This window comes from Curcuma longa, chromosome 11, assembly GCF_044706935.1.
Source record: "Curcuma longa cultivar G26 ecotype Majalengka, Jawa Barat chromosome 11, ITB_CL_G26_1.1, whole genome shotgun sequence".
Lineage (NCBI taxonomy): Eukaryota > Viridiplantae > Streptophyta > Magnoliopsida > Zingiberales > Zingiberaceae > Curcuma > Curcuma longa.
In genome coordinates, this window is record NC_133871.1 from 27,775,218 (window position 1) to 27,788,197 (window position 12,980).

At 42.0% G+C, this 12,980-nt stretch overlaps 3 protein-coding genes and 1 pseudogene across 3 annotated transcripts; 2 read left to right on the forward strand and 2 right to left on the reverse strand.

Moving 5' to 3' along the window:
- Positions 1-243: 243 nt before the first annotated feature.
- Positions 244-1,529, reverse strand: LOC141838359 (WRKY transcription factor WRKY28-like). Its single transcript, XM_074725810.1, has 3 exons — positions 1,038-1,529; positions 846-962; positions 244-718 (listed from the first exon to the last, which is right to left on the reverse strand). The coding sequence occupies exons 1-3, from the start codon at positions 1,500-1,502 to the stop codon at positions 446-448; spliced, it is 855 nt and encodes a 284-aa protein (XP_074581911.1). The 5' UTR covers positions 1,503-1,529; the 3' UTR covers positions 244-445.
- Positions 1,530-2,801: 1,272 nt separating this feature from the next.
- On the reverse strand, positions 2,802-4,609 carry LOC141838358 (heptahelical transmembrane protein ADIPOR2-like). Its single transcript, XM_074725809.1, has 4 exons — positions 4,315-4,609; positions 4,057-4,152; positions 3,901-3,964; positions 2,802-3,699 (listed from the first exon to the last, which is right to left on the reverse strand). The coding sequence occupies exons 1-4, from the start codon at positions 4,551-4,553 to the stop codon at positions 3,004-3,006; spliced, it is 1,095 nt and encodes a 364-aa protein (XP_074581910.1). The 5' UTR covers positions 4,554-4,609; the 3' UTR covers positions 2,802-3,003.
- A 376-nt stretch (positions 4,610-4,985) lies between these two features.
- Positions 4,986-8,656, forward strand: LOC141838362 (ATP synthase subunit epsilon, mitochondrial). The gene is made up of 2 exons (XM_074725813.1): positions 4,986-5,196; positions 8,449-8,656. Exons 1-2 carry the CDS (start codon positions 5,010-5,012, stop codon positions 8,475-8,477), a joined length of 216 nt encoding a protein of 71 aa, XP_074581914.1. The 5' UTR covers positions 4,986-5,009; the 3' UTR covers positions 8,478-8,656.
- A 1,154-nt stretch (positions 8,657-9,810) lies between these two features.
- LOC141837499 (putative receptor-like serine/threonine-protein kinase At5g57670) lies at positions 9,811-12,363 on the forward strand (annotated as a pseudogene).
- The last annotated feature ends 617 nt before the right edge of the window (positions 12,364-12,980 follow it).

Consider the following 12,980-nt stretch of genomic DNA (forward strand, 5'->3'; position numbering starts at 1 on the left):
GTCGTTATCTCGTAATACAAAGTTGAGTTGGTTACGACACAGCAGATTTATAGAAGAAAAGAAGCTCTACCAACAAAGTATACAGAGACGTAGAAGAAAAGGAAGAAGAAGTTGTGTTGAATCTAGCTTCTTTGGTCAATCTTTTAATTCGGTTTTGCAAGTGAAAAAAGGTCAAACTTGCTTGAGGATTTCTCCATGGGATTGCTGCGATCAAACAAGAATTAAGATAGAAGTCAAATCAAATCCATAACAAAAACATTAACTTGTTATTTCCTACTAATCATTTTTCCAGCAAAAATCTGACATGATATATTTACAATGCCTGCTGAATCAATCGCGAATCATGAATCATGATCACCTTCAAACCTTGCCTGGATGAAAGAGAATGATCACCACATAAACTAAAAATTCTAAGCAAATTAACAGGAACCCTATTCGAAAAGGATCAATGAAACATCCTCCCGGAGAGCGCCACCGCGAGCGCGTTCTTAAATGCCGGATCATTAGTTAACGATTCCGCCATCTGCTCCACCAAACTCCGGCGCAGCTCCGGCGATGGCTTCAACCCCTCCTCCGCCTTCTTCGACTTCATCAGACTCATTTCTACGGCTGGAATCTTGGTACCTGTCGCCGGAGGTTGGTGACGTTGGTGGCCATGGTTGTGCTCGCCTTCGTAGGTAGCGACCAGCATCGATGTGTCCTCGGCGCTTCTCTGCACCTGCAAATTTTCATAAAAACCATCAATTTCGATCCATTCACTTCAATTGATCCGCAAACAACCGCAAAGCTTAATGTTTTTTTTTTGTTCTTATTCATCGATTTTTCCCAGAAACGAAACCACGCACCTTCTTTTTAACAGGACAAGAAGGCGCAAAAGAGCATCTGAAGTAAGCTCTGGGACAAGGATTGTCTCTGGTCACCTTCTGCCCATATTTCCGCCATTGATACCCATCTTTCACCGTCTAAATCATCAAATTATAACTCAAAAACTTGCTACTGAAACAATTAGAACCGTTAGAACAGAGATAATCGCTCACCATGCTGGTATCGGACGGATCGGTGTGCACATAAAGCTTGGAAATCTTCGGCTTCATCGTCGTCTCCCTCACTCTCTTGCACGAATTAAACTCATCGGCACTCGATGTGCTCTCCAAAATGGCAGATTTCTCCCCGCTGAAGTCTCTCTTCCTCTTCAAATTTGTCGCCGGAGAAACAGAGCCTCCGTCGGATGAATTAACGCCGTCGACGACGTCGTTGGAAGGCGTCCCCAGCCGACTCACATGACTCTGTAGCGCCTTGTACTTGTCGACCATATTGGCCACCATTTCCTTGAGCTTCTTGTTCTCCTCGCTCGCTCGGTCGAGCTCCACCTTAAGTACTTTAATCTGCACCCGTCTTTGGTCATCGGGGAAAGACGGAGGATCGCCAGGGAAGAAACAGAGGGAGGAGCCAATGGAGAGGTTGAGATCGATGAAGGGACGATTCAGCCGCGCGACCTCCATGATTGAATGGATCTAGAGAGCTTTGTGGATGAGGATATGGCACTTGCCTACTGTTTTAAAGAGGAGAGGAGAGGAGCGGAGAGGAGAGCATCGAGGAAGCGTCGCGAGGTTGGCTTCTTCTTGGGGAAAGAGGCGAAGTCAAGGTGCGGGCGGCGGAGTCAAAAGGCATGAGAGGAAGACTTGTTGACTTGTACAATTCGGTAACTAATTAATTTTCGCATGTGCTAATTAAGTAAGATCCTTGCTTTGACATGACCGTCTGTCGGCGTTGACTGACGAGCTCCACTATAAGAGTGGAGTTTGACTATGTCGCCGTATGGATTTCGTCAGAATTTGATGACTTCTTAAAAAAAATTCTGGAGAAGATTTTGAAATCTTATTCTATTTATTCAAACTTGGCAACTTTGTTTATTCTATCATAGGGTAGACAAGTCAGGCGAGAAATAGGTGTGGAAGACCCGTGTGAGAATAGTTATACTTGTTTGGAGGCTGCTGATTCCAAATCAAGATTGATAACCTAGATCCTTCCAATAGGCGATAAATGCATCTTCAAGGTTTGACTTAAAGAAAAAGGTCTCACATTCAAAAAAAAAAAAAGGAAAGAAAAATAAATGGCCATCGAAAATTTGACATTATTCTTTAAAAAACTTTAGTTTCAACAGAAGAAGGAGACTATTCTTCCGTTAATGCCCTTCAAATGTTGAATGAGTTCACTGTCTCGAATAAATTAAAAGTCAAAATTTGCACTCGACAAATTATTTGACTGCGGTCATACTTGACATTGTATTTGTTATTTAAAGTAAGATTGCAGTCAAGGCGAGTTGCAGTTATTTGCATTGGAAATTTTTTTGAGAAAGTTTCGGCAATCGGATCATTATCTTAAAACAATCAATCATCGATTATTTGGAACTGTTAACAATGGCTCTAATGACATGTGTTGCAGCAAGATTTGCCTAAACGATTTAAATGTTTCCTGACATGGAGCGAAGTCTGTTAGGCGAGATCGCTGAGTAGCTGATCCAACCACGAGACATGGAGCGAAGTCGGAGAAGGGGCTACAAGGAAGAAGATAAAGGCCGTGGAAAGAGACAGGCATCGTTAAAGTTTAACGTTTTAAATGATAAAAACGTGTACTCCGCCGTTAGATCAGAGAGGAGACCGGCAATAGTATAGTATTGACTCTGACTCGTCTTTTTCAAAGTCGTGGACATCCAGTTTGACGCGTCTTGTTTTATAGCAATAATGCACCAAAACTTGTTGATTCATATTCAATCAGACTCACGAGAAGATTTATCGCTACTGGAATGGATCACATGAATATACCTGCCAAAATGACTGGCCTTCGGTTTCTACATTTTCACCAGTAATTAATTGTGAGAGACATGGAACAGAGCAGCTCCCTGCGGAGAAGTGTACAAGCTCATGGACACAGGTCTTTCTCTCCCTCGTGCCATGATCATTAATCTCGACGACGTCGAATTCATTTAGAAGAATCACATCACTAGGACAGATTTTGGAGGGGCATGTAAATCGTGCAGGAGGCCATCGTTGGCCGGTCTCGCCAATCGAGCAACACCTTGGTAGCGAGGCAGTGCGTAAGGGCGCCGACGAGCACCAGAACGTGAAATATCTGGTGGCTGTGTCCCACGAGGTCGAACTCCCCCGGCCGCCACCGCTCCGGGATTCTGCTCACGTACACCGTCGCCCCGGATGCGTAGGCCACGGCCATGGCGGCCTCCAGGGCAAGCGCGATGTGAACTTCGCGGTGGTCCCAGTTCAAGCACAGGGCGTGCACAGCAGGCACAACGCCGGAGAAGCCCATGGCGAGGAAGAGGACGGCACGGAGGGGGCGGAAGCGAGGGGAGGAGAGGGCTGGGGCGAGGAGAGTGACCACAGCGAGGAGACCGAGAACGGCGATGGCACCGATGTAGGCGCGGCGGGCGACGGGGTGGCAGAGGAAGGCGTAGTAGACAGGGGGCACGAAGGAGGAGACGATCATGAGGGAAATACCGGCGTAGTCGAGGCGCCAGAAGAAGAGGTTCAGGCGGGGGGAGTGGCAGGCGAGGAGGTGAGAGATGGCGCTGATGGAGAGGCAGCCCATCGAACCGAGCAGGAAGACAAGTGTCGGCCAGCGCGGGACGGCGGCAGCGACGTCGTCGAAGTTGGAGAGTAAGGTCGACAGCCACGAGGAGTTATCCTGCAAAGGAACAAAATTACGGCTATCAATCCAAAAACTTAGTTCTGTTCTGATTAAATTGCAAGCAATGAAGATGAACGGGTTTAAACTATCCTTTGCGAGCTCACATGATAAAAGAAACGAGTCAACAGCAGAGATATTCCTATACAGGCAATGAAGGAGAGATTGACAGACTAATTAACTTTAATTTGAATTGCTTACTGTCAAAATGTTTCCTGACATGTTTTTCCACATTGAGGAATCCGATGATGATCCAACGATGAACCTGCAGACAAAAAAGCTTCCATTTTATTTTTGTTTACTAAAGAATTTTCCTGAATATTCGTTAAACAAATGAAGGAATGCGAAAATGCCCACTCGGCGAGCGGCGGGATGACCGCGCTGGTGAACTCGATTGGCTCCGTCGGCCACGCCACCGTCAGCGCCAGGAAAAGGAGGAAGCCACCCAAATGCCTGTTAGAGAATAAATAAAGCGCGAGAAAGAATCACAAGTCGTCGTATCAGATTCCTCTTACCCTTAGGCAAAGGTATCAATCTAATTAAACATATATCACCGGAGGATATATAGAGGGGCCGGGGATCGAAAAGGTTCAAGGTTGGATCAAGAATGCTTACGTCCACACGTTGACGGTTTCGTTGTGCCAGGCGAAGGCGCTGAGGAGGGCGTCGCGGATGGGCCATTGGGCGCGGTAGTGGCCGCGAATGAACTCGTTGTCCTTGAGAAACTCCGGAAGCTCTTCGTACCTCACCAGCCGCGGCCGGCTCTTCCTCGCCGCCTCAGGTCCCATGCCGCCGTCCAACTCTTTCGCAACCTTGCCGCCGCTCGCCTTCCGAAGCCGCGCCTTGACCTCCATTGCCCACCGCGCTCAGTGCCGAGCTTTGTTCCTCGCCATCCACCGAGATTCCATCCGATCGCTTCGCTGAGCTAGCTCCTCCACCCTTTACGCCTCTCTCCCGTTGGCTCACTTAAAATGCGTGAAAGAGAAATCGCGGACGCGTGAAACGAGCAGAGAGCAGGCGTAGCTACAAGGCGTACCGTGACATGTGGCGGGAGTTTCGCTGGAATTGTAAGGAAGGTAATTAAGTGAACACCTGCGGGCGATGGGAACACGAAGACCCTCCATAGGATTTTTTTTTTTTAAATAATGATTTGGCGTCGACAAATTGTCTCTTATTTAAGTTAGGCCCATCTTCATTTATTGGGCTTCTTTTGCTTCTCTATAACGGCCCGTTACTAAACGCCTATAAAAATGGCCGATCCCTAGTTCAAAAAGCATTACGGAACGAGATCAGTTGTCTTGCAGCGTGCGATGGCGAGCACTGGTGCGGCGGTGCCGTTCTGGAGGGCGGCGGGGATGACGTACATCAGCTACTCCAACATCTGCGCCTCCCTCGTGAGGTCCTGCCTCAAGGAGCCTCACCGATCGACGGCGGCCTCTCGGGAGAAAGTCCACTTCGCTATCTCCAAATGGGCCAACGGAAAGCCGGAAAGTCCTAGTGAGTTTCCTCGTTCTCTTTTGATCCATTTGTAGAAATTTCATGTTCTCCGATTCATGGTTCGGATCGGATCTGCTATCTAATTCGCTAATTCCCATAGTTTAGATCTTTAGATCTGTTTTAATCAAGGTTTCTGGTCTTTTCTTTGTGTTTGACTCTATGTTAATACAACTCCAAAGATTATACGATTAGGTCGGAAATCAGGTATTTCGTTTCCTTTTGCCGAAACTGATCATATAACCTGATCTGTATTAGGATCTTAGTGTGAATCGGCCTTATCGTGAACCCTTTTCATGCATTTGAAATGGTTATCGTGCCTTTTCATTTCGTCATCATGTAATAATCGTCGATTTTGCGTTGTGCTATTTTTTGAGTTTATTTTGCCGTCTGATTTTTTGAGTTTATTTTGCCTCCCTGCTCATCTCATCTTCATTGGAGAAGTTTCCAACAATAGACATCTTTTTTTTTTTTGTCATCTGTCTTTACCTTCAAGAGCTACACCAATAACTTCATGGTGGTATCCGTTTGAATCAGATTAGATTTGGGAAATTAAATTCATCATGTTTGTGGCATAGCTTACTTGACCAAACGTCTTGGTACAAACATGTTTATGGCTTAAAACCGTTGAGTTATGTTTAAGATTCAATGTTTTGGTAACACTTGCATCAAATGTTGAAATCACTATCTAATGGTACAAACATCTTTTTTCTCAATATAATTGTCTTTGACCTCAATTGTTTACGCTTGTAGTGAAGCCTCTTTTTTTTCTTGAGATAGTCCATTTTGTTACGACCAGTGTGTCACAGCTAAAGTTTAGACATCCTCTATTCAGCTAAATTACAATCCTAATTTGTGCTACTGATCTCCTTCCTTTAGTTACTGTTGATCCTTCTTGTTGTTGCTCTGAATAATTAGTGCATTTCCACAAAATTGATTTGACAATTCTAATGTCTTTATCCAGTATATACAAAGGTTTTTTATTTGTTAAGTCATGTAGATTCACTTTTCTTCTCATCCATAAGGCCATCTGAATTTTCTTGGTAGCTTTATCCAATTCATCCATAAGGCCATTGAGGATGTGCATCAGGTGTTCATGATTTGCCATATGCAGCTTGCACAGACAACTCCTGGGATGAATTTGATTAATGACACTATTCACTATTTAATCATTCCTCCATCTCTCTATAACACTCTGAATTGCAGTCTCACAAGTCCATATACTGACCTCACTTTGAAATTAAAATCTTGGTTTGGGTTGTTATTTTCTCCATCTTTTTCCGTTGCTAAGTGAGAGCCTTTTTGATTGTTGTATCAGTAGGTCCATCTTCAATTTTTCGTTTTAAAGAGAGATTGGATTTTTTCTGAAGTCTTCCTCATATTTACTGACTGTGTCACTCTAATTTCTCATTAAATTTAATTATTAGTGTTCTTATAGGCACTTGTTGGAGTTTATCTCAACACCTGGAACCACATCTCATAGACTTTCAACAGAACAGGGTGACACATTCTGAAATACACAATATATTAAAAGATCATAAGAGCAATATGATGTGTTTCAATTTCGATAGGTGAATCTGTGAATAATAGACAATTACTATATGATATGGCTGATCAGTGTCTTTAAATCTCAGAATTACCCTTGGTGATAAATGTTGTGGGATTATTTGTCTACTTGCATACCATTTTTATCAAGTTTTTGTTTATCAATGGATGTTGACTTTAATCAACTACATTGTATCCATATTGGAGATCTACCACCCTAAGCCGGACACTGAGATCCCTGATTCCTTGTTTCGGTGTATAAATTTTAGAAAACTATGGCGTCCTTACCTAGTATTTTACTTAAACATTAATATCCAAATCCAAGTAACATAGATTGGAACTAGTGTATTTTTATAGTTTCTGAAACACTAGAGATGATTTATTCTTGTGATCTTTATTATTATTATTTTTATTTTCTTCCAAGACTAAGATAGACATCAAACTACTCTATTAAACAAATAATCCCATTGTTTGGATATGCACTTGAAAGTTGAATAGCATTTGATTGATTGGTCCGGCTACTACTGAAGTTCTCACTTCAGCATGGTGTCTTAACAATTTATCTAGAGGTGATTCTTCAACTCAATTTGTTTTGGTTTGTTATGCGTGTCAGAATTTCTAATAGTTGGATTGTTAATTGCTAGCATTGGTAGTTCGAGTGAATGAATTTCTGGAAATAATGTTCTGCATGTAATGCAACGATGACAGTTGATATGATGACAATAGTTCAAGATAGCCAAATTGTTTCCTTTGTAATGCCTGATAGGATCATCAGTGCAACTTCAGTGACACAAGTTATTCGATCACAAACTCACTAGTTTAGCAGGGGCTGCTCATGGAATTTTGATAACTTATTCAGATTGTGATTCATAGATGATTAAAAAATTATATAATTACACAAATGAAATTAATTTGTGTTTTTGAAGTATGAGGAGAAAAGGAAGACAAAAAAACTATTTTATATATTTTAGAATGATTTAAAGATCTATGTTATGGTCTCTGTCTTATTTTCTCCTATGGTCCAACTCCAGATAGCAGCTTCACTCTTCTGATTGTATTAAGATAGGTGGAGAACATGAGTCTTGGTGAACATAAGCTGGAATTTCTTGAAACTGAATATAGCTGCTTTAGATGTATTGGCTAAGATCGTAAGACTGGTGTTCACCTATCAATTGATCTTAGCATTTGAAAATACTGGATGTCACATTAACGAAATCAGCAGCACGAAGAAAAGAAATAACTCTGTTCTTCGTTCACTTGGATAACTAGAAGAGGGAAAGAAGCGAAAGAAAAGCAATACAGAATATATACAACAACAATCAAACTTTTATTCACTAAGTGGGGGCAGCTATATGGATAATATAGAATATATATGAAAGAATAATATCCACAACAAATCTTTGATCCTTTCCTCTTCCAGCCACGGTTAACATCTTTACCCCTCAAGTAAGATAAGGACTTTAAGGCACAGTAACTCTTTTTTTACTATTTAATTTTCATTTATACATATCTTGTACTTGTGCCAAGATTCACTTGTAGACTTATTTATTCTTCCGTTTTCTTTTTTTTTTTTGGTTCATCTCTATGTTGGTCAGTGTTCACAATTTGCTATTCTTAGTTTTCAAAACTATATTGAATCATTTATGCTAAATGCATGCCTTATGAGCACAGGCTTTAATAATTATGCTAATATGTTTGTTTGCTTATCAGCCATTAGATCAGATTCAGCAGAAGAATGAGAGCCGAAGCTACTGTGGGTCTCACTAACAAAACTCAGTTTGAATTTATATTTTTTTTTTCAAACAATGGTTAAACCTATTATTTCTTATCTTTGTAATATCACCGTAAGCATGTTTATGGTTGGTCTTTTCTGCACGCAGAGAATAATGTTAAATGGAAATTGCTACATTTAAGATCATTGTTGTTTCATTCAGGATGTTTGAGCCGTTGCATAACTAATACTCACTAGAATCCCTGTTCCTTGTCTCTTATTCAAAAGTTGCTGGCAACGACTGAAAAAAAAAATACTTGGTTGCCTCATAGAAATGTTCTCTTCAGCACGTTTTATCTGCCAACAATAAAATACATATTTTTCGAGGGGCACAAACGAGAGCTCGATGGGTATAAATAGTTTCCATGGTGTTGACGATGGATACATACATAGACGAGAGCTTCAAAGGCACAAATGGTTCCCTCCCACCGCATCAACGTGGACGAAGCAAGAGCTCAGCGGGTGCGGATGGTTCCCATGGTATACAAGCTAATATTTAGGAACAAGAAGCTACAATTATTTGTATGATGCTAGCAACCAATCCATTTGTATATAATTCAAAATAATTAAGATGCGGCCACACTCCAATGTCCAAACTAAGGTAGTATGCTATACTCCCTATTTATTTTCGGCTACCCCAGGAATTGAATCCATGAGACTGATTGAGATTTATCATTCTTTTAAATTAGTATGCTACGTCCCACATTATTCCATAAACTGAAATGAAGCACAATCATTATTTGCTGGGAAAACAACTCATTTCACACAAGCACTTGTGACCCACATTTTAATGCATGTCGCTTGATCATCGGATATTGCTTTCACAATGGCAAAGATTATCATTTTTTTTTATCATTTGGATAAGCACATAAGAGCACAAAGAGTGGCTACCTAGTGAAATTGCAGGAGAATTAAAAGCCTAATCCACAGCTTAATGAACCTGTTCATCATCTCCCCACTGTCACATGCACTGTCTTCAACCTCAAGATTAAATCAATTTGCAGACCTTTGCTTCCGTTCCAAATCTCCTCCTACTAACCTCCAATATCTCCAGCGTAGCCTGATACAGCAATTACCAGTGACAATGCCATGGCTTCTCTTACTCTCCAGTCAGCCTGCTTCTCTCCATGCTTATATTCTGTAATCCAATCTTGTTATGCTTCTTAGACAAGGCTATATGAGTGATCCCCATACGGTGGTCTCCATGATCCAATGCTGCTCTGCCCTACAAATTCCAAGCAACAAAGAGCAGGATCTCGTCCCTCGTTGAGTCGCAGGAAAGCTACCCCAAAAAGTTTACCATGGATTCAATAGAGGGTGTTTGTGTTCCTACTCCTAAATTACTAGTTGGTGTTTCACTTGATGGTCGAGCAAGCTCGCAGCTACTCACGTGGGCTGTCACTGTTGCTCATCTAAATGACACAATTGTCGCCTTGCATGTTATCGGTTAGTATCAGTTGGCACATTAAGTTCACTATTAACGGGCAGTTGTATAAGATTGTGATCGTTTTGTTGGTTCCAATGAGTGTAGCTGTCGGGAAAGAAGAGAAGAGGTTGAGTTATGAGAATAGCATGTTTCGCCAGGCAAAGGCTTTTGTGATCTCTGCTCTTGGAGAGTTTGCTGAGATTTGCCAAACTAAACAGCAGGTATAAACTATAAAACACGAATTACTTGAACTGAGCAATGAGATGCTAAAATGGATTATCGATCTATTGTGCTATGTTTCAGGTGAGGCTGGAGGCAAAAGTGAGGGCTAGTTCAGCATTGGAAGAGGACTCACTGATGAGGCAACACTAAATGAGGCCACCTTCCTTGGTCTTGGCAGGTCAAGGAACATACCAAGAAGGTGAGTCCCTGTCACAGCATGTTGTAAGTGACAAATAGCTTAATCTTTCTCACACTTTAGGCCTTAGAAACTTAATTTGGTATCTCTAATTACAAGTACAGGAACTCCTTTAAAATCATAAAAGTATTGCTTCGAGAATACTCCCGAAGGCTGTTCCATAGTGGGCGTCGATTTGCAGCACTCTTCGAGAAAAGATCATGTTCTAGACTCGTGGGCATACGACGGGTATAGGCAATCTGTCTTAAAGATAAGTTGATATATTCTTTTCCCGTATGAAGAATTAAACAGTACCAACAATTGCAACGCAGACATCACTTGTTCGAGTCAAAGACTGACTGACAATAAAAGATAAAGCCAAAATGACTACAGCTCGATCTCCATTTCACAAGCTCTTAGGATCAGCTTCAAAGAGGGGAAGCCCAAACTGTTCGAGCGAAAGCATCCATCAGTCGTAGTCGCACCAGCTTCTGGCGGAGGCTGTCCTCCATGAAGCTCTTCTTTCCTCTGCCTCGCTCGGCCGAGGACTTAATGGGCACGGAGAGTGAGATGTGTTCTTCTCATACTAAAGACTTGAAGCCTTCTTGGAGGTACTTTAGCTACGACGAGATTTCGCGTGCCACAAATAGCTTTCGTCCAGGTAGCTTGGGTGGATTAGTGATATTTTTTTTTGATGTGTCCAATTCATGTTATTAGCTCTTGATCATGGAAACCAGACAACCCGGTGGAGAGGGGTGGATTTGCTCAAGTGTTCAAGGGGACCCTTCGCAGTGGCCAGAGTGTGACAGACCAGCAAAAGGAGAAAGAGTTTCTGATTGAGCTTGGCATCCTTGGACATGTCTGCATGCCATCCGAGCACAACCAATTTGATAGGCTGCAGCATTGAGAACGGCCTCCACCTTGTCTTCGATTTGTCCTGGAATGGCAATCTGGCTTCAGCTCTGCACGGTGGAGCTTCCGCCTCATCTTATACTTACTAGCATGTAGTCAGGAATATGAAATTTACTCAGCTTCAAACTGTTCAGGTAAAAATGGAAAGTTTCTGGAGTCGTCAGTGAGGTACATTACAAGATCGCCATTGGAGTAGCCAGAGATCTTAATTACCTTCACAAATGCTGCAGGCATCGCATCGTCCACAGGGACATCAAGGCATCTAATGTTCTTCTCGGTCCAGACTTTGAACCACAGGTGGAGTTTCAGCTAAACAGAAGATGTTAGTGAAAATTATAGGCTCGATTTGTTGTCGTTTCAGATTTCAGATTTCGGATTAGCAAAATGGCTTCCTGAACAGTGGAGTCATCACTCAGTCATTCCAATCGAAGGCACTTTTGGGTAATATCAGTAATCAATATTCTGAACAAGCTTCAGTAGACTTTACGGAGAGAATATATATATATATAGACTTTGTTCATGATGAGCAGGTATCTAGCACCAGAATACTTCATGCATGGTATCGTCGACTGACGTTTTCTCCTTAGGAGTGCAGTGCTATTGTTGGAGATAGTATCTGGTAGAAGGCCAGTGGACACTTCAAAGCAGAGCTTGCTAGTGTGGGTAAGTGAAACAACAATGACTGTCAGGTAATCTGCCCTTAATGCTTCAGCTATGAATCACTGCTCATCGATTTGAATGCCAATCAGGCGAAGCCGCTAATGGAGACTGGGAAAATAGATGAACTGGTTGATCCTGAACTCCAAGGTAACTATGACAGTGATCAGGCGCAGAGACTAGTCCTTACAGCTTCCTACTGTGTGAGACAATCATCATTTTGGCGACCATCGATCTATGACTGAGGTTAGTACCGACTCAAGTTAGAACTTTGAACCAATGCGATTTTCTGACCATGCTGATTGGAATATCAGATATTGGATCTGTTCTGTTGAGGAAGGGACCAGGATTCTGTGGAAGCACTGACTTGGAAAATCAATCCCCGAGTCACAAGCACAGCTCGATGAGATGGGTGATTACGCTTCAGTTCAGCAGCAGACCGTTCGTTATTTCGATGCCTAGACTTTTCTTCTCTCTCTGTGTCTCTTTTAGAATTGATTTCTTTGCTTGCAGTTTGTGATATTTAATAAATTATATGAGAATGATTCGCTTTAGTGTGTTACTTCACCACCAATAGTCAGTCAGTCAGTCAGTCTATAGAGACCAAGGAAAACATAGATAAGAGACGTGGTGGAAAAAATAAAAAACAAAGAACCCAAACCAAAAAAAACAAAGAACCCAAACCAAAAAAAACAAAGAGTTAAAAAGCCCACCAAAAAATGAAACATCAAGATTCGAGCGCCCACGGCATCAGAAGGTTACATACAGTTTACAGCTTATTTTAGGCAGGCTCGGCTCGGCATATAATATGACACTCCCAGAAAACCCCCAGATCACACCTCAGTCAGCTACACAGCCGTCCAGCACGGAGTTCGATCGTGCATATTTTATCACACGAGAGGAAGCACAGCGGATCGACGGACCCATTTCTCGAGGTATGATTTAAGTAGTAGGATATTTCAATATTATAGTACATAAATAGGAAATTTGGGGACCAAATTTTTATTAGTGGAGAGAATATAAAATACCGGAAGATTAGGGGTTTATTCATAAATAAATTAAACCTAAAATTTATTAGA